Source organism: Gossypium arboreum, chromosome 7 (genome assembly GCF_025698485.1).
Source record: "Gossypium arboreum isolate Shixiya-1 chromosome 7, ASM2569848v2, whole genome shotgun sequence".
Classification (NCBI taxonomy): domain Eukaryota; kingdom Viridiplantae; phylum Streptophyta; class Magnoliopsida; order Malvales; family Malvaceae; genus Gossypium; species Gossypium arboreum.
Window position 1 is genome coordinate 78958165 of NC_069076.1, and position 22698 is coordinate 78980862.

Here is a 22698-nt window from a genome sequence, read left to right on the forward strand (position 1 = left end):
TGTGTTATTGTTATTAGTTTGGTTTGGTTTGTTATTGTCGTTGGTTAATTGAACTTTTGTTGTGTTTTTTTTTTGTTTGGAGTGGTGTAAGTTTCTATTGTATTTTGGACTTTTTCTTATGTTTTTTTATTATAATGTCGTTGTTTACTCCGACTCATGTTGTTTACTTTGACTTTTACTTATGTTTTTTTATTATAATCTTGTTGTATTTTTTTTTGTTGTTTTTTGTTGTTTATTTGGGTTGATGTTGTGTTGTTTGTATTTATTCACTTATTTACTTTAATTTTTGTTGTATGATCATGTTTAAAAACTTTAAAGAAAATTATTTTTTGAAAATTACATAAAAATAAATAACGCTAGTCATTTTTTTTAAAACTTAACTCGAACAAATATATTCGATTCGATTCAAATTCCATCTCACTCGACTCGATTCGAGAAAATTTCAAATAAAGTTAGGATGATGAAATAAGATTCGAAAACTCGATTAACTCGAAAACTTTCGATTCGATTCGATTCGATTCGATTGAATGCTCATCCCTACACTACATGCTCTTCTTCCCCTCGAGATTTAACAATCATATCGTCAACGTAGACCTTTATTTCTTTATGCATCATGTCATGGAATAACGTCACCATAGCCCTCTGATATGTTGCCCCAGCATTCTTTAGCCCAAATGGCATCACCTTGTAGCAGAATGCTCCCCACATTGTTACGAAGGTAGTTTTCTCCATGTCCTCAGGGGCCATCTTGATCTGATTATACCCCGAGAATCCGTCCATGAAAGAAAATAATGAATGTTTTGATGTGTTATCCACCAACGTATCAATGTGTGGTAAGGGAAAATTATCTTTAAGATTTGCTCGATTCAGGTCATGATAATCCATACACATTCGTACTTTGCCGTCTTTCTTTGGTACCGGAACTATGTTAGCCACCCATTCTGGATATTTGGAGCCTTGTAGGAAGCTAGCATCAAATTGCTTCTTGACTTCCTCTTTTATCTTCAACAACATTTCAGGTCTCATCCGTCTTAGCTTTTGTTGAATGGGCTTGCATTCTGGCTTTAATGGGAGCTTATGGACCACTACATCTTCATCTAATCCTGGCATGTCCTGATATGACCATGCAAATACATCTTTGTACTCGCAGAGCAAAGCAATCAAATTATACCTGGTGCCCCCTAAAATAGTAGTCCCAATCTTCACTTCTTGCTTCCTTTTTTCAGTTCCCAGATTTATTGTTTCAATAGATTCTTGATGAGGCAAAATCTGTTTATCCTCTCGTTCCACCATTCTTAGCAAGTCAAGAGACGAGACATAGTCTTCAGCATTTTCTTCTGCTTCGAATTCTCCTAAACAAACAGCCTTCTCAAAATCGATTTCAGGACTCGTAATGGGTTTGTTCATGCTGTTGACATCTGAGCACCTAAAAGTTGAATAGAGAAGGAAACTATAGAGGGGCATCCAAGTATTGAAACCAACAAACGAAATGTTATGGCATGGCATGAGGCAAATGTAAGGATTGGCTATGAAATGAGAAAATGATTATGAAATTAGTGATAATGTGAAAGATCATGATAAAATGCATCTTCATTGATATTAATTTGAATGATAAAGAGCGAATGCAGGCTCTTACAAAAGAATTCTATTATATCTAAGGACATAACAGAATGTTAACGTTTAAGCATTACTCTGAAGACTTATAAACTACAAGAAGATCCTCGGCAGTCCAATTGTTCAACCTGAAACCCAGGGGACAAGGGCGTATTCTTGAGACGTCTTTACTTGCGTTAGCTCCTTTGTCAATGACATTTATACTGACATTCTGAAGACCCCTTTCAATTAATAACAGCGTGCTTTGTATATTATCCTGTCTGGGGTATATCATTCCTGTAGATGTAAATGTTTTTGACAAAGGAGGGTACGTTATGGGCTCCCATTCTATTTCTCGGCCCAAAGTTCTCGCAATCCTTCTTTCCTGATCTTTCTTCCACTGTCTTCTTCTTTTACGCATGTCTGGCTGGAAACCTAAATCGTATCGGGCCTTGCGGTGCACTGGCTTTAGAGCCCTGACTATTCCTTGCAGGAACCTTCCTAAACCTTTCCTTGCTCGGGCTCCCTTTCCTACAGTTAACTTGACACTCATCTTGGTATTTCTCGACAGTTTTGGCTCGGGAATTCTGTTTCCCTCAGCAATGAATGTGGCATTGAAAAATTCAAGAGATCGGAAGGAACATTCCATAGCATCTTTACTTACTTCAATATATGGTGCGTCGGCAGAAATAGATGCTACAATGTCTTCTTCTCCCTCGACAGTGACCAAACAGCCATCCATGATAAATTTCATCTTTTGATAGAGGGATGATGGGACTGCTCCAGCAGAATGGATCCAAGGTCTTCCCAAGAGACAATTGTTTGATGGTGTAATGTCCATGACTTAAAACTCAACATCGTATATGTAGGGACCCACTTCTAGAGGGATCTCGACTTTTCTCATGACTTCTCGTCTTGTTCCATCGAATGCCCTTACTGTAGAATGGCAAGGCCTTAAGTAGGACAAATCCATCAAAATTCTGGAAAGTGTGGCCAAAGGCATTACGTTGAGTGCCAATCCATTGTCAATGAGCATATTCGGTATTATATAGCCCTTACAACGGGTTGTGATATGCAATGCTTTCACTGAACCTCTACCATTGGGCGGTATTTCATCATCACTAAAAGAAATGAAATTATCCACGTTTAGGTTATTCACCCATCTGTCAAGCTTCTCAACAGATATATTGTTTGCCACGTAAGCTTGATTCAACACCTTTAATAAGGCATTCCGTGCGATTCAATTTAACAAACAGAGATAATACCAAATTGTCTTTGGTCGCTTACTCAATTGTTCCACCACGTTGTACTCACTGTGCTTGATAAATTTTAAGAATTCCTGTGCATCCTCCTCATCCATAGGCTTTTTAGCTTCTTGTTCAGGCACAGTTTCATACTCATCTTCGGTTACGTGCATCGGTGTTTTTCCTTTCTGTTTCAAGTCACTGTTCTTCTTCACCTCCTTCGAATAACATCTTCCACTACGAGTGAAATGACCTACTTCCCCGACACTTCCAGTCATGGCTTTGGGTTTTTCATCTTCAGGTGTGACGATATTAACGTCATATTTCCATGGTACTGCTTTATTGTCCTTGTAGGGGAAAGGAGAAGGTACTTCAATTATCATTTTTGGTTTCACCGGTTCCTTCCTTGCATCGTAATAAATTATGAATGGTCGATCGGTGCTATACAGAAAACTTGACGATTGATTGTCAGAGGCACATACTTCTCTCTCATTGGCCTCTCCTTCATTAATGATCTCAATCTCCTTATTATCTATCCGGTCTTGCAGTAACCTTTTAAATTCCTCACATGATTGAATGTCGTGCCCTACAATTCCATGAAAATCACAAAAAACCTGACATTCTTTTCTGAGATTATCGTCGGGGCGACAGAGCAATCCATTCTTAACCAGTACCTCCCAGATTTTCTGCAGAGGCGTCCTTATTTCTGAAACAAATCTTTTGACTTGCCATTCATCTTCTTTCCCTACTGTGCTCACATTCCCTTCAGTATGGTTAGGGAACGGGTTCCCAATTGCATTACTAGCACTATTGAATCGTAGGATACCCGCATCAATTAGTCCTTGAACTCTCCTCTTAAAGGCTAGGTAATTTTCCGTGGAATGTCCCTGGTTTCCCACATGGTATGCACAACTAGCGTTTGGGTCGTACCATTTCGGGTATGAGGGCCTCAAGGGTGCCATATAATGCGGGGATATCAATTGCTTCTCCAAAAGTTTTGGGTACAGTTCCCCATATGACACAAGAATATGGGTAAATTGTGGTCTCTCGGAATTGGGTTTTGCTGGCCTCTGCTCTTTTTTGGGTTGACCTTGGGCGAGTATTGTATTTTGTGAGAATGTGGCGGTTGGTCTCGGGTTACTTGTGGCGTAAACGGGGCAAGAAGAGTAAGGAGGTGGTGTTTGGTAGTAAGGGGTTTGAGGAGGATAATAGAAATTCGGAGGTGGGTAATTTCGAGGTTTTGGTTTGGATACGGATTAGGGGTATAACGGCTTCCCATTCCCACCATGTGGGTTTCTAGTTCTTTCTTCTTCATGGGCGCTACCCTTCTTGAACTTTCTTGACCTTCCATTCTACCGCTATTGACGGCATTCTCTATAAGCTCACCGGATATTACAATATCCGCGAAGTCCTTCGTGGCGCTTCCCACTAGTTTGTCATAAAACGACGTCTTTAAGGTGTTGATAAAAAGGACGGTTATCTCCGTTTTCGTTAGTGGGGGTTCCACTTGGGATGAGACGTCCCTCCATCTTTACGCATACTGTTTAAAAGTTTCTGACAGCTTTTTCTCCATCATTTGTAAAGTCATCCGATCAGGCACCATATCTGATACATGCTTGTACTGCTCATAGAATGCCGACGCCAAATCTTTCCAAGATCGGATCCTTTCCTTATTGAGCTGGTTGTACCACCGAAGAGCCGATCCTACTAGACTATCTTGAAAACAATGTACAAGTAGCTTATCTTGGTTCACGTAACCGGTCATTTTTCGGCAAAACATGACAAGATGTGCTTTTGGACATTTTGTCCCATCGTACTTTTCGAAATCAGGCACCTTGAACTTTGGAGGCAGGATTAGGTCAGGTACCAAACTGAGTTCTTTAGCATCTAGTGCAGAGAAGACTTCAGTGCCTTCTATTGCCTTAAGTCTTTCCTCCAAGCTCTTATACCTCTCTTGAGCCTCGTGATCATCTATTTTCAACTTGGCTATTTCGACTGGATCATCTAAATCTGGAACTACAAGATTGGCAGGGGTTGCTCCGGGATTTGACATAAATGTTCCTTGCTTAGCAGAGGTTGCTCCGGGACTTGACATAAATGTTCCTTGCCCTAGATGAGCAAATGGCATAGGTCGTTGTTCCAAGCCTGTGGATTCCCCTTGAGTATACCCTCTTTGTGCTACGTGGGCATGTAGTGGAGTGAATCTTGGGGGATAGAGTGAATCCTGGTCATGATTAATTCTTCATTGAGGTTCCATACTGTCGGGGTTCTGCATGGGTCCTTTTCCTTTGACCAAAACTGACATCATCTCCATCATTCTAGTCATTTGATCCTTTTGTTCAAGTGATTCCTCTCGAGATCTTACTATCAAATCCCTCATTTCTTACTGTGACTTAGCCAGTTGTTCTTGTAATTCCTTCTGGACTCTTTTCATCCTTTCGATTCTTTTATTGAACTCAGCCTCTATTGCTCTAGCTTGTCGACGCGTTTTATACGAATGGCGTGGTTCCAGATTTGAAGTGTTGCAACTGCGAATTATATGATTCTAACATTAGCGAATGATTATGGGATATGTATATGCAATGAGTGAATGGATAAATGTTGAATGAATGTTAGTCATGAAAGAAATGCGAGAAATTAGTGTTGATATCGAGATTGTCCCTATTAGGCATTTCATTCATCAAAAGAGTTCATTACAAAACATTTCGCCATTTTTTATTCGGCCATTACACAAACTTCCTAGCTATATCGCTATATTTCTTTACTCGCTCTAAGAACTCCGATATGCTCGATTGTTGGCTCGGCAGGAATTGGCAACTGAGATCCTCTGCTTCATCTGATAGTTGTACCACGTGCATAGCTTCTTGACGGATTTTGTTGATCAAAAAGCCAAGTTGCATTTCTCTTTCTTGGAGGTCCGTTTTATAAGCAAGAGTGTCTCTATCATACTGATCATTCTTTTCTTCCAAGGCTTTTAAGAGAGTATCCAATTGTTGCTGACGAGCTCGCAACGCATCTTCTAGATCCCGTACTCTTTCTCTTAAGCTTTGACGTTCAGATTGATTGGTTTTCCATTTGGTAGACATAGCTTCATGTTCAGCGCTTTTCTTTCTTAATTCTATCATAACCCGCGTAGCCTTTTCCTCCTCATTCTCTGCCCTCTTTTTCCAAAATTCCATCCCGCCTTTAGCATTGTTTAATTATTCTCTCCACTCTATTGAAGACTTACCCAACCCACTATTCTTGATAGTGACTCTTAACTTTTTATTTTCCAGATGAAGGTCGCTTATGTCATTTCTTACGACTTCAACTTCCTTTTGTACTTTCTCGGTTTTAGACCTTTCGATCTGGATGTCGATCTTCAACTGGTAATTTTCTTCTTGAAGAATACTAATGTCCCGCAACATTTTGACTTTTTCACGCTCAAATTCCTGTCTTGCTATTTCTATAGCTCGGATGGCACTTCTGCCGAGAAAGGATTCTGGACGGTGTAATTTGTCGACGAGATTTGCTGGCTGTTCACTCGTTGCTTTCTCCATATGTCATAATCTTGGGTGAGGGTATCAGCATATAGAGCTAATTCCATGTGATGAATTCTCTTCCAAGACTTTGTAGTACCTCGGACCCTCTTCATATATCCTTCACCCGCAAAAGCAAACTCTGATTGTGCTAATCCTCCGGTGGCGGGTACGAATTGTCGTGAAGAAAATTGCCTTTGGACCATTAACAGAGCATATACAACTCCTCCCCATAACCCGAGTAGTGGCACCCAATCTTGATCTCCGACCTTGTATAGCAGAACTAACGGGCGTATCCACGGTCCTCTCCAAGTTACGTCCTCGGCGCGAAGATTCTGAAAGACTGAGACCCAATGTTGTTCAGTGACCTCCCTTGGTTATTCTTTCTTGAGATAAGCTTCTAACGGGGAGAATGTTTTAGAAAACATATGGAACGGTGTGCACTCTACTTTCTAGAAGTGGCTCAGAATTCAAACATTGAGTAACTGCGCGCATCAGATAAAACGACCTTCTCCTTTCTTCCTACAGCTACTTAGTGATCTGAAGGTTTCGGCCAGGATAGTTGGGACGGGGTTGATTCCTTGTTTTAATCTTTCGAAGAAATCTACCACTGCAACTTCTATGTGTCTAAGGACCTTCGGGAAGATGATCAAATCGTAAATGGCCAGAGCGAACAGATTTACCCTTTTCAACATGTCGGGATGGTTTAGAATCAAGTCTCGTAGGGAAGACCATGGAATGCAAATGGTTTCATTCTTTTTCTTTATCTGTTTTTTGGCCCACGCATCAGTCATGTCTGTCAATCTCACTAACTTTTTCTTGAAGGTCATTGGCTTAGGTTCTTTCACATATATCTTATAAGGTTGTACGTTTTCGACACGAAGCAAAGCAGCATACTCTTCTATAGTCGGGGTCATGTCTTCCTGATTGAAAGTAAAACATTGGTAGGCTGGATCCCAAAATCTGACCATGGCTTGGATCAATCGTTCATCTACGTTGACAGTAATCAAGTCGGCTATGTCCCCATATCTTTTAGTGAAGATACCCCTAGTATCCGAGTCCCACTGATTCCACACCCGAACCAAATCTTCAAGGTTATTCTGGCGAACATTTACAGTTACGTGCTCGGGCAAATTGGCAATACATCCCTCCACTAGACTATCCCCTCTTTCTTTCTGAGTCTTTAGAGACCAGTCTCGAACCGCGACATTTCTCTCGGTTGTTTGTATAATTGACTCTTCCATTAGAAACCTGTTTTTTGGCAACCGATCTCTAGTCAACACCTTCCTAATATGATGCCTATAATGCATGATGTAAAATAAGAATAAAAACAAACAAACTTGGTTAGCACAACACATATGAACAGAGAAAAACTATGGACAATCTAATAAATTAAGCTACTTTGTCCAATAGACTCGATTCCCTTGCATAGAAAGCGTAAATGTAAAAGAAACAGAAGGTAAGATGTGTTTTTCCCATGTACTTATTTCGGTGACCAGTAAACGGACGGAGGTTCAGCACGGCTCTAGTTGGATGGCTCGTATGGTTTACTATATACGGTTTTGGTTCTAGATAGGTACTCGAATCGTCTGTACTGTCATCTACTAAGATTAGTACAGAGCCTCGGTCATGGCCCATCATAGGCTTACGAGATCAATTCGAGGGATTACATTTACTTATGCTTATGCGGAGGGACGAGTTAACTCACGAAAGCATAAGTCATATGTAACCTGAAAGTATTCATTAGCCTGTGCGGAGGAACGAGTTAACTCACGAAGGCGTAGCGTTTACTTTCACCTAACAGGGACGGAGCCCGGGTATAGAGCTCATGTTATGCAACAAAAATGCATGTGCATGGTGTGTGGGGAGAAACTTGCAAACCTTTCATTTATTTTAAAACTACAAAACTAAAACCATAAAACTTAAAGCTGAAAAACGAAAGATAAAACAAATTAGGAGATATGTATGTATGATTTTTTCGAAAACAAAACTTAAGAATCATGATTAAATATTAATTTAAACAAGGAACTTTGAAAATTTTGACAACACGCGTTTAATTCAACTCAACTCTCAAAAATCGCTCCCTAGTGGAGTCGCCAGTTGTAGCGACGTAAAAATTTCCCTTTCGGTCGCTAATTGAGGCGATTATTTGAATATTTAAAAAATCGACTTTCGATTTTATTAAAAAAGGGAGTCGCCACCGATCTTTTTCCTAGGTGTGACCGGACACCTAATAAATCATCCTTTTTTAGAAAAGAAAACTTATTCTTGCACAAAAATGAAGGCGAATTTAGGTCTCGTCAAAAGCCGAGTAACGTTGGGTTCGGAGTCGATTCTGTGAGGAAGGTATTAGTACCCTCGCGATGCCCAAAATTGGTATCTTATTAAATACGTGTTGTCTTGATTTTCAAAAATACAAATTCAATTTGACATTTAAGTGTGATCCGATTGAAGGAAATGAAAAGTTGTAAGTTTTTGGTTTTTTAGAAGGATATCCCGTTTTTAACACGAGTGACTAACTTCACCCAACATAGCGATGAAATCAATGACTTAATGTTAAAATCGGTACATTGCCTTATTCTTAAAATTAAAATGTAAAAAGTTTCTAAAATGATAGTAAAAAAATCTAAGAATATTATTGTAAAAATGCGAATAGTGATGTGAATAATATAAAATATTAAAATATCAAAATATTAGAATAATAATAATTAATATTGACAAATAAAAAATAAAATAGAAATAAAAAGTGTACATAATATATATATTAGAAATAACAATGATGTTTAAAATAATACTATTAATAATACTACATAAATATGTACATATATAAAAATAAAAACGTGATAATATTAAAATATGTACATAATATAGTGTAAAAATACATACATAATATAATTAAAATATATACATAAGATAACATGTAAAATATATATATATATATATAAATAATATAGTATTAAAGATATATACATAAAATAGTATAATATATATATATACGTAATATAGAATTTAGAATATACCTAATATATTAAAAGAATATATATAATATAATATTAAGAAATATAATAATAATAAAAAAAAAAGAAAGAGGGAGAGAGTGGGTGATTTTTCACCACAAGGTCGCCATAGTCCAGGTCCATAGAATCACGCCATTACGCCGCCAAATTGCATACTGCAGCAATGGACCTCAAAAAACTTTTTCGGTAAAAATGGATAAGCTTCCTCCTTTTATTTTTACTTTCGGATAAAAGAAACAAAATAAGATTGAAAGAAAAATGATAAGCAAACAAAAAACTTAAAACGAGAATAGACGAAGAAACCTCTTTTGCTTTGATCTTTGATTAATCTCCAAAAAAACTACTCTCTCCAAAAACTAGCCTTTACAACAACTCTTCTCCTTGATTACTCTCAAAAAAACCTCTCAAAAATCCTTTACAATAACTTTCTCCCCCAAAACTTCTTCCTCCCCTAAAATACAAAATATGAGAAGGCTTATATAGCTATTTACAAAATATTTTTTTTATTGTTTATGTCTTCATTTGTAGGTACAAGTGGTGGTGGAGCAAGTGTGGCTAGTGGAGTAGGTAGTGGAGCAAGTGTGGCTAGTGGAGTTGGTGGTGGCAAAGGCTAGGATTTAGTTGAGAAAAGTTTAGGTTGTGGGCTAGGTTTTTTTATTTTAATTTGGGCTTAGGGTTTGGGCCATTGGGGTTTTGATGTAAATTGGGCTTTGGGTAGTTAAGATTTTGGGTTTTGGGTTTAATTTTGGTGGGTTAGGTAAGGCTAAATTGGGTTTTGATGTAAATGGGTTAAAATTGACCTACAACAGAGAGAATAATGCTTTTAAAGTTAAAGGAGCACTGGCAAGATATTTGAACCAGTCCACCGCCTTATTAAAATCCGTTTTAATGATTAATTTAGCAAAATCAGCCCATTTAAAAGCAGAGAAAATAATGCATATTTCCTTGATAGCAAGTGGTTACTAGAGCCGGATCTAAAGCATCAATAGATTTTGAAAATTTTAGAAGCTTCACATCCTTATGGTCCCTAAGGACACCTCCAATACCAGCCAGACCATAACTGCTCCTTACTGCCACATCAACATAGAACTTTACCCATCCCATTGAAGGATGGCTCCATCTGCAAATAGATGATTGCTCACTGATTCACCTTAGAAGTCAATATATAATACTTCGAAGATTGCATGAACTCCTCGATAGAGCATCTCGACTCTAGCCCCTTCGCATGGCACCACCACATCATAAAGTTGTTCTGAATAAAAAAAATTTACCCTTGAACACTATCTCATTTTGGAATAGCCGAAATAAATCATGAGAAAACAAAAAAAGAAGGTTATTTCCAAGCTAGCATAAATTGTTTTTAAAACCCTTTGTGAACTCCAACTCAATAGGAAGTTATTTTTTTTCTCTGCTACACCAACTTAAGGTCCCAGTTTGTGCACCAACACTGCAAATTCTCCAAACGATGTCACAACTGGCAAATTAGGTGTTCAACAGACTCTAGGACCAAATTGCAAAATAGCACAATTAGAAGAATTTGTTGATATGATACCCCTTTTAAACATTTTGATTTCGGTGGGAATTCTTCCCCACAATATCTCCTCATAAAGAATCTCACCTTTGAAAGGATTAAACTAATTAACCCATACATGTTGCCATAACCCATTCGGTTGAATGGCCCTTGTAGCTACTTGGTTGCGATAATCTCAAATTATACAAACCATGGATAAGCCCACCAACTTCATATAATCTAACTGGATGATGCCCAAAGAACAACCTTTGAGCACTTGTATAAAGGAATTCCAAATCTGAATTTCCTAGTCGAAGGAACCCTTCCCAAATTAATACACCTCGTCCATCAACTAACCTCCCAATAGCCAAACTCGACGACTTTACCTGCTTTGTCCATAGAAAATACAAAAATTCTCAAGAAGGATGTCTACAAAACAATATCAACCCATCTCTCATTCTAAATATTAATAAGACATCTGTCACCAACTTGGTAACGAAGATTGGAGACAAAAAAGCATCATATGTTTGATCTAAGAAGGAAAGGGTTGAATAATTGACCTCCAAATCCAAGCCTTGTTCTGCGAACTTAGATAACTGGCAGTAAGTTCACCACCCATTTTCATACTTTACAGCAAGGCACCTTTCTCCACATGTCGTCCTTCTCGACATTGAACCCCATTTATTAAGTAAAGTCCAATTTCTTACCTTAAAATCAACCAAGCTAAGCCTTACTTTTCGGCAAACAATTAGTTTGCCAATTAATATTCCAATGGATTTTCTTATTTTTGGAAGATCCCCAAATAAACCTTGCAGTTATCTTATTCAAAGTAGTATAAACACTGTCCAACATTTGGAATAACAAAACAAATTAACTAGGTCAGTTAAAAAAGATCGACCTTTAAAGAGTCAATCTCCTACCAATTGATAAAAGTTGAGATTTGCGCAAGCCTTGATTAATTTTATTAATAATCGAATGTCAAACATCACCCAAGTTGCTACTACACCCAGTTGCAAAGCCATTGCATTTAATGCTTGAATTAAAAGCTCCAACGACTCCAAATGATTAGAGTTCAATAAGGGAGTATAGATAGAGTTCAAGCACACCAAGATGAAGACAAAAAACGAATTTGCAAAATTATTTATGAAAAAATTCTAATCCTGTCATTGTTATTCTTATTTTACAATTATGCACTCAAAGTTTAATTTCCTTTTATTATTTCAAGTGTTATAATTTTGTTTGAATGAACTTAATTAAATCATTATACATCAGCTTTTGAGAGGATATTCTTTGTTTAAATTTCATATTTAAAATTGTGAGAGTTTTTAACTTTAAAAAAATAGATTTATCTTGCGTAGTTGAAAAGATAGTGTTATAAAAGTTAAACTTTGTTCTTAAAAGATTTCAAATTAATAAATTTGATAATGGAAATCTAAAGTAATAGATGTAGACAATTGTATCATTTTTATTTTCTCATCTCCCTTAAAATTCTTAATCACCAATTCACTCCCCCTCTTACCGCATTTGAGATTTACAACTTTCCTTTTAGAATTTCTATTAACCTAGCTTTCACATAAAATTAAAGCATGGGAACAAATTAGAGAATTAAATCGTAGTCTTATTTCTAAATCAATATTTAATTCTATTTCAATTACTAAGCCATTAACCTATTGATCTCTCAACCACATAAATGCTAATTTTAAATTCAAAGTTGAATGTAAAAATCACTACAAAACTCAAATTTAAGAAAACGTAATAAAATGTATAAGAAAGTCTAAGGAAGTCCCACTGCTTCAGCTATTTACAAGATTTTTCTAGGGCAAAATTATAAGTTAGGATGAAAAAAAAATCTAAAAGTCTATTTAAAAACGGAATAAATAAAAATAAAAACAAATTTTCAAGCCATTGTCGCTATTTGGGAAAAGTCATGTCGCAACCTTCTTCGGCAGAATCTCATTTCTTCCTTTTTTTTTTTTTTTTAGCTTTTTACTCACACTACTTTTTCCTAATCCATTTGTCTTTCCTTCAACTTCATCCAATCCCTACAAAAAGACTTTGAAAAAACTTATTTAATTAAATAAAATACAATTTATTAAAATAACATAAAAACACTAAAAATAATCTGTAACTCATTTTACAAAAGCTAGTTCTAACATGGATCTAATGACTCAAAACCAACTAAAATTTACTCAAGAATAAAGCAATTGTGAGCAAATTAAGACTTAAAAATATGTAACAAATATTCATTCATCTATCAATTATATGTAGCTCTTTAAAAGGTGACATCAAGGAAAGGCTCTAAGAATTTGATCCAAAATGAAAATGGAAGTGATAACAATGAAACGTGAAACATAATCACAATGAAAATTTTCTTTAATTTACAATACTTTCTAGTCATTATTAATACGGTTAGAATTTATCATTATGTTTACTTTTATCATTTTTTCTTATAATTACATTTTTTATTAGAGTTGGAAATAGGTTTAAGCCCAAAACTCTATTCATGTCAATTCAAACTTATGACAATTTAAAATAACAAAAATCTAAGCTTGAAAAGTCCCAGCTCAAAAAGAATATGAACTTGGAAAAACCTAAACCCGAAAAAAGCCAAACTCAAGCTCATAATGATTCATGCCCGACATTAATTTGAGCTTGATCCCAAGATAAATCATATCTTAAACTTGAAAAACTTCAATTTATAACTAACTAAACATTAACAATTAATATAATTATATGATAATATTTAAAATAAATGGTAATTATTTCATTTATGAAAATATATTTATAAATATTATATGATTATACTAAAAATTATTAACAATAAAAATAATTAATAATAAATCTTTATGTTAAATTATAAATTAAAATAGATTTTTAAAAACATTAATTATGAAGATAAAATATTTTAATACGATCATTATATACATAATAGAAAAAATTAATAATTAATAATTATTCAAAATTTTAAAAAAATTAAACTTAATATGGTATAGAATAATTACTTACGCGTTAAATTATGGTTTAAAGTAATTATTTTATACGTTGGATTATAATATATGATATATGATATAATATAATAATATACAATACATATGTATAGCTGGTAATATGTTATATATAGTTGTATGTGGAATATATATTAATATAATATATTTATTTATATTTTATATATTAAATTTTAACTAAATTCAGTAAAATTAATAAGGTATTAAATTGTTAATCATATTCATGATCACAATGTCTATATACATATTATCATTATTGTCGAAACTATTTTTTTTTTGAAAAAACGGGGATCGACTTTAAAAAACGAAAATGGAGTCGCCATCAATCCTTTTTGTTTAGGTGTGATCGGATCACCTATAAAACATTTTTATTTTATTAAAATATTGATTTTGGCCTACGAAATTCAAGAAAAGGGGTTCGGGAGTCGGTTATATGCGAGGAAGGATTAGCACCCTCACAATGCCCAAAATTGGTACATTATTGATTAACTAATGTCCTAATGTCGAAAATTTGAAAAGATTTTAAAATACAATCCCTTTAAAAAATGTTTGAATAAAAGTGGACATTGAGATTCTCTTGTTCTGAAGAAATGAAATATTATATCCAGCATGTTAGGATACGACATTTCAAACCCTCGATATCAAGATCTCATAATTTCCAAAACTCATGCGTTGAAATTTTAAAAGGATATTTGGTTATTTGGTTAAGCGGAAAATCGAAACCCAGCACGTTAGGGCACCATTTCTAGAATTTCCAAATACGAAATATTGCCTTGTTCTCGAAATGTTCCTTTCGTCACTATTTAAAATAAAAATGTTGATGATTTAATTAAAAGATAATTGATTGGATTAAAACATTCAAATGGTCATTCATAATAAAATTTTTACAACATGCGTAAGAATGATGAGATATTATCTTGCCAAAACACATTACAAAAAGCATTAACGAATCATGGTGTTGGAAAGCATAAATAATCGAATATGATGCAAATGAACAATATAAAAGCAATGAGTTCAAATTGTGACACACAAAGCAAGTAATCATTCAACATACATTATTCCAATACTAACATTAATATTCAAAACCAATAATATATATATATATATATAACAATTTTAAAAAAATTTACATAGCAAATTAATATAAATAAAATGTAAAATAAATTTTTAAACGATAATGAATGAATTTAAAAATAAATAATAAGGAAAAAAATTTGAAATCAACAATATACAAAATAATTTAAAATAAATTACATATAAAAAATTTAAAGTAGGTAATATATGTAAAATAATAATATATAAATGAGTTTAAAAATAGATATTATATAAGAAGGAATTTAAAACAGGTTATATACAAAACATCTTAAAATAAATGGTAAATAAAATGGATAATATATAAAAATTTGAAATCGAGTATATAAACAACAATAAGGATAATAAGGGCAATAGGTAATGAAAATATAAATAATTTGATTATTATAATTATAATATATATATATATATATATTAACGTATATATAAAAAGGGTAATGAATAAGTAAATGGTAATAAAATAGTAATAATGATAGATGACAGAATGATAATAATAACAGAAATCAAAATAAAACAAACAGTCAAGGAAAGAAAGCAAATATTTAAAAGCAATAAAAGAATAATAGATGAATAAATGCAAGGACCGAATATAAACGAATAATTCATTGTAATAAATAAACAAATTAATGAAAAAAGGAATAATGAATGTAAAGTAAATAAATAAATAAAAGAATTAAATAAAAGGGGTTAATTGAAACTTAAAAGGAACTGAAAAAGGAATAAAATGGAATAGGGGACCAAAATACAGTGCGCGAATGAGATGGGGGACCAAAAGGAAAATATTTCCACCCTCCAAAATGCAACACCTTATACTGGACTGAAATGAAATAGAAATAGAATTCTGGGGTAAAATTAAAAGATAAAACAACATAATAGGACCAATCGAAACTAGCCTCAAATGCGGAAGGACTAGGGGCGAAAATAGACCCCTAGTCTAGGCAGTTTTCGGGTCGGGTCGCGCGGGTCATGCCATCATACGATGCCGTTTTGGGGCCATTGAGACAGGTCCTTAACGACACCATTTCATAGTCCCTTAAAAGCAAAAATTTTTTTTAAAAAAAAAGGGTCTGTCATTATTTTCTAGAAAAAACAAAGGGTTTCCCCTTTTCCCCTCAACCCTCTCGATCCTCAACCCCGAGTCCAGCCAAATCTAGCAAGCCACCACCGTAACTCCGCCGTGGGTGGTGACCGAAAGTGCCAAAATCAGGCCTTTTCGACCCCTTTTCAACCCCTTTTTATTTATAAAAAAATTTCAAATCCTACGTTTATTTTTTTAAAAAATAAAGAGCGAGATTCGTAAAAACAAATGGGGTTTCAACACCGTTTGATCCCTCGAAAGAACCTCCCCGTTTTTGAGGTATTCGAGTTCTCATCGGCGACGACTCAGGTAATCCCTTTTTTATTTTCTTATTTTTTGAAACTAAAGCCAAAATCAAAACGGAAAATAAAATAAAAAAGGAATAGAATAAAACGCAACCTTTTCTCTGTTAATTGCTTCTATTGTATTTCAAAATGCGTGTGTTTGTAACCAAAATACAATAAGTTTCTGGCCTTGTTTTATAGCTGAATGGAAAAGAAAGAGTACAAAGTTTTTTTTGCTGTGCTGTTGCTTTTGTGTTTGTTTGCAGGTACAAAGATCGTGGCACTCAGCGTACGGAGGCTGTGCTGGCGTACGGAGGTGCGCTGGAGGCCGTATGTGGGGGAGCGGCACGAGGCAGATGGGGGCTAGGGTTTTGGCTGAATTTGTTTTAGTTTCTGGGCTGTTTGGGCCTTAGGGTTAGTTTTGTTTCAGGCTTGTATTTGGGTTTTAAGTATTTGAATTTTGGGCCACTGTAATAGTTTTGGGTTTGGGTCTTTTTTTTAATTTGGGTTTGAATTTGTAATCTGGATTGAAAAAACTGTTTATTTAAGTTTAATTTTTATTTTTTGCATCTGTATGGGTTCGGACTAATTGGGCCTGTTACAATTATAAAATTGATATATATTTAATTAAGCATAATATAATATAAAAATAGATTCAGTATTGTGTATTATTATATGAAAGTAAAATTAATTATTTAGTTGAAAATAAAAATATTTATAATTTTAAAAATCAAAATCATTTGAATTGATTTAAGACTTTGTGACTTGGATTTATGAACATCCTAAAAAATTAATCGAGCTTAAAAGAAATTTAAACTTAAGAAAGATTCCAAATAAAAAAAGATGTCAATTCAAAATAATTTAATCCGAGCCTACCCGAACCCGTCAAATACCATATCTGTGCCTTTATTACCATTCTTTTCAGGAAATTATTATGAATATCTTTACCAATATAAATTAATCTAAGTTGCACTCACTTTGACTTTTATATATATATATATATAGTTTTGTGTATTCTTTGTCCCATGTAACCTAACTTTGTTGTAATCTATAATATCTTTAAAATTTAATTACATATTTGGACCTAATTTCTTAACTTCACTCTTTACAAAATTGCAGGTACTCGTTACCAATTACTTAGTCAACTTAAATCTATGGAACAATCAACAAAAATCAAAATAATAGTGACGAGGACTTTAGCAAGAATTCCATCCTACTAAAAAAAAAAAAAAAAATATTGAATTTAGAGTTTGTGGGGTACTAACACACAAATATTTATTTTTTAGAATGTTCCAAATCTTTTAAAATAATTCTACAAATTTTTAGTACTTCATTGTAGAACAATGCCATGCATTTTAACATTATAGCTTTTGATGCAACAATGTTTCCCCTAATAATGAAAGAATATAATATCTAACCCATTAGTAGATTTCGAGGATGAAATCCCTAGAGACTATATCACATATCTAACTAAAGAGACCCAAGTTCACGAGCTTCATGAAAATCCAACTTTATATCCTCGTGGTTGTTTTTACTTTATATCCATACCGACAAGTTAAACATGACAAAAAACTGGACAGGTATGCTTTAATATCCTCATTTATTCTCTTCGACACAATAATATGCAATAATGTATTTTATTATTCTATGTAGATGTTATTGGAATTGTCTTATATTGACCAATAGAGCCAATAATGTGAAGAAGCGATATATTTTCATGAAGAAGGAAGGTATAAGAACGAAATTGGATTTAACATTTTAATTAAAAATCAACAAACATTTCAACTAACACTCCATCTTATTTATCAATTACGTGTAGCTTTGTTGCTCCTATTTAGATAATTCTTTACGTTGTATGATATCAATGAACGATAAGTAGCTACTTGAAAAAAAAAATAGTTTTTTATAAAACTAATCCAAAAAATTTAATTAATTACGTAGATAACTTATTTTTTTGATAAAATACGGAAATGACCTAAAATCTACCGTGCAAGTTGGTGAAGCCAAGGTATTTGGCACCACCAACATGCCACATCAGCAACCGGGATAAAAAAATTAATTTTTTTGTGGAATCATGTAGAATGGTGTCACCTGTATAAATACTAGGAAAATACTGTAATTTCTGAAAATATTGGGGCTTTAAACAAATTTTTCCTTTTCTGATGGAGCCAAAAATTTTGGCGCCACCAATTCATTTAAACCCCTTTTTTAAAAATTTTAAATTTAATTTTAAAAAAATAGTATTTTATTTGGTAGAGCTATCCTCTATGGCGTGACCAAATTGGTATATATAAGCCTCAATAACCCATCAATCTGAGTTGAAGGGAAATAAAAATTACTTATACTTTGTTAGAGGATGAATGGGACAGATATGAGAAGTGTTTTTTTTTATTTTATGTATTTGTGATTTTTTTTTTAATTTGAAGTTATGTTTTGTTTAACAATAACCCGGTAGAGCTCTGACAGCGGTAAATTTAATGGTTATTTTCGGACCAACGGGTATGTTTGAAGGTTATGCGACCAATTTGGTTCAAATTAGTTATGCAACCAACGGATGGATTATTTGGGATTCCCTATGTCAGTGGGATGTTTGAAGATTATAAGAAATCCCAAGTCAAATTGTAAGGATGAGATCATTAATATCGGTAACATTCAAGCTACAATTTAATAGCATCAAGAAATTTAATAGCATCGAGAAAGTTGCTTTTGTTGTTGTTAAGCAAATTATTTTTCAATTTGTAAGATAGAATGATGTCGGTTTTGAACAAAATCGTTTAATTATGTTTTGTTTGTAACATACAATTTTGTTTGTCATGAAAAAATCATTTATTTTTTTAGTATTGAGAAAGTTGTTCGTATTGTAAAATGATATATTGTAAGTTAAGTGAAACTATTTAGAATGTTTGGAATGTAAAATTATATTTTGTAAAAAATATATTATTTAAATAGTGTAAATTGATAGCTATTTTGTGAAATATAATTTTCATGAAAAAATTTATGTAATGCTAAATCAAGAAAATTAAAGGGACATGAAAAAAATTATGTAATGTGAAATCAAGAAAATTAAAGGGACATTTTTAAAGAAAGAATTATAACGGGCATTTTTAATAGAAATAAAAAAATGGAGGACCAAAAACTAAAGAAGGCTTGAAAAAAAATGAGAAAAGGGAAAGTGAGGGTTGAATTGATTGAAAAAAAAGAAAGAAAGAAAGGATTTATTTGAAAAAAAAATAAACTATGACTTTTTTAAATTAAAAGAAAAAAGAAAAAAAAAGAATTTAAATGAACTGGTGGCGCCATTTAGAATGACTCTAAAAAATATATATAAATTTAAAATATTAGAAACAAATAATGAACAAATAAAAAAAAAACAGAAAAAGGACAAAAATGTGGCAGAGACGTTTGAAACTGGTGGCATGTTTAAAGCTCCCCATGTTTTTAGAAATTGTAGTATTTCATTGGTATTTATACAGGTAACGTCATTGTACATGGCTCCACCAAAAAATTAATTTTTTTTATCTCGGTTGCTGATGTGGCATGTTGGTGGCGCCAAACACTTTGGCTCTACCACCTTGCACTATAGAATTTAGGTCTTTTCTTCATTTTATCAAAAAAATGAGTCATTTATGTAATTAATTAATTTTTTAAGTTAATTTTATAATAAAAAAAAAAGACCAAAAAAAAAGTTATCACTGGTACCATGGTTACAAAAAGAACTCTTATGTGGGAAGGTCTTAGGTCCCAGCATGAGGAGGCGACCCTTTAAGTGACAAAAGTTTTGAGAAGTTAGATAACATCGAAAGAGAACAATTTCGATTTGTGCTCACAATGTCAACGCAACACAATACAATCTAAGGAAGTGTTAGTGTCACGAGACTAGAACTTTAATGTCACAAACCGTGCGATTTTAGGCGATTTATTTGCTTTGAATCTTCTTAAGTTAGCCTAACTTCGCAAAGATAAGAATTCTTGGAAAAATTCTCCAAGGCACCAAGAATATAGCGGAAGCACACTCGAAACGAAAGAGTAATAGAAAATAGAAAACCCAAAGGAAAATAGCCTCTCTTTATAGCACACTCGAAATGAAAGAAAAATGAAGAATAGAAGTGATTACAAATGAAGGGGGAAGTCTCTATTTATAGTTGAGCTCCTTCAAAACTAACGGTATAAATTGAGTTGTATTGACGGTTAAGATTAGAGTCTATCTACAATTGAGAGTCACACGCAATCTAAACTTTATACAATCTTATCTTTCTAGGATTTACACTATTACCCCAGTAACTATAGTTTAATGAATCTGGTTAGATCAAGTGGGTCAAATGAATCCTATTAACCTCTATAAAACATTCTGTACGCAATAATTACGGGCTTTGATTTACGATCCGTAACATTAATATTTTATCTATCAATATAAAAATCTACCTTTTATGGACAAAACTATAAAATTTAAAGCAAACAATACTTTCCACGACATTTAGGATATATAAATGGTTGATTGAAAAACGAAAATTGACTTAATCCACCTTCCAAAAAAAAATTCAAAACGATAATCAACTTTGAACAAAATTGCAATAACAAAACCAGCTTTCTTAAAGTAAAATTTAATGGATTTCATTATTTTTATTAAAGGTTGCTAATGGATTTGGAATTCCTGTGGAGTTCAATTTTTTAAAAATGGGCCTATTTATTTGGGCTTGGGAAATATGATAATGGATTAGAGTTTCTATTTTATATAAAGTCGATTAATTAATTCAATTTAATTAAATTTTTTCCACTCCCAACAATCAATATGATGCCAATAACATTAAAGACACTTTAAAACATTTCCAAATATAAAAATTGAAGTTTTTACTCGAAAGTCTATATTAGAATTGACGGAAATCTTGTAAGACCCAATTTGTGCCTGGGCTTACACAAAAACTAAAAAAAAATCAAAATATAAAAATAATAATAAATAATAATAATAATCCAATGGCCATTTCTTACATAGCCTAGCAACCAAAATAACGGGCTCAAATTATTAAACTTAACCCAACTAGCCTAAATAACCCAAAATACCCAAGCCCAAAATACCTATGGAATTTTCGGCAGAAACCCTAAAAGCTTCAGCCACCGTAGCCTCTAGCCGATTCTTCCACTCGTGCCATGCTCCACGAATGACTCCTCCACGCCATACACACCTGCAACAGAAAATAACCACAAGCAATAGACAGCAAATGACAGTGATGAAATTTGTATTTTTTATTTTATTTATTTATTTTTGTTTTCCGGCTATAAAATCGAAGGAAAATGATGTAAATGGGGGGTTCTAAAAAAAAGATATACGCATATTGAAAAAAAGCAATAAAAAATCGAAAAGGTGATTCTCAGTTATTCTCAATCTGATAGTTTTTTTTTTTTCTTTTCTGCGTTTTTCTTCTTTAAGTTTACAGGAAATTTTAAAATAAAAGAAAAAGGGATTTACCTTAGTGGTCGAGACCCGTCTTCTTCGTCCCAATCGAAGTAGGGACGGTGTTTCGAAATTGAAACAGAGTTCTCAAGGTTTGATCCTCCATGGCTCCCCTGCACCACTGCTCAAATTGAAGCAAGAACATGAGAATAAGGGGCTATGGAGATTGGCCGAATGGAGAGGGAAAAATTAGAATGCTTCTGTCTTTTCTCCTTTGTTAGTAATTTAGGTTTTTTTTTTTTTTTTCCTTTATAAACAAGATGAAACGGTACCGTGTGAAGCCAATTCCAATGGATCCCATGTTGACGGGATATTTGCGCACATAGCCCTCCCCTCCTGCACTGATCTCTAATTAGGTCTCAATTAGGATTTATTTATTTTTTACATTTTCCCTGAGATTTGCACATTGTTACGATTTAGTACTTATTTGAACACTGCGTTTTAATATTAGGTATATCCTCGTTCCTTGCTCATTTGTGCGCGTTTTATTTGGATCCTCAATTCTGTTTTAATGATTTGTTTTATTTATATTTGATTTTGATTTTATTTCAATTAAGTTAAATTTAAGTTTTATATTTTTGGGATTTATTTATTATTTTGTTTGACCTATTATTTTAACATGTTTTTTTTAATTTTTTTAATTCCATTTTGTTTTAGTTTTCTATATATTGTTGAATTGTTTTACTAAATAAGTTATGGTTTTGAAATTCTCTTTATGTAAATTTATATTTAAAATATTTATGTAATATTCATTCTCATGCATTGATATTTATATATACATATACATATTTTATGTCAAATTACTCATTTGAATCCTCTTTTGAACATGTTCATATAATTTTTCTTTAAAATTTTATTTATATATTATTTGTTTCTTTTAAATCCAAATTTGGATGTTATATACTTTG

At 33.3% G+C, this 22698-nt stretch overlaps 1 protein-coding gene and 1 long non-coding RNA gene across 2 annotated transcripts; both read right to left on the reverse strand.

Moving 5' to 3' along the window:
• Positions 1 to 5563: 5563 nt before the first annotated feature.
• On the reverse strand, positions 5564 to 6016 carry LOC108475512 (uncharacterized). Its single transcript, XM_017777485.1, has one exon. It carries the CDS (start codon positions 6014 to 6016, stop codon positions 5564 to 5566), a length of 453 nt encoding a protein of 150 aa, XP_017632974.1.
• Positions 6017 to 21186: 15170 nt separating this feature from the next.
• Positions 21187 to 22266, reverse strand: LOC108482050 (uncharacterized). Its single transcript, XR_001870814.2, has 2 exons — positions 21806 to 22266; positions 21187 to 21521 (listed from the first exon to the last, which is right to left on the reverse strand). It is a non-coding gene; the product is annotated as an uncharacterized LOC108482050 (long non-coding RNA).
• Between the last annotated feature and the right edge of the window lie 432 nt (positions 22267 to 22698).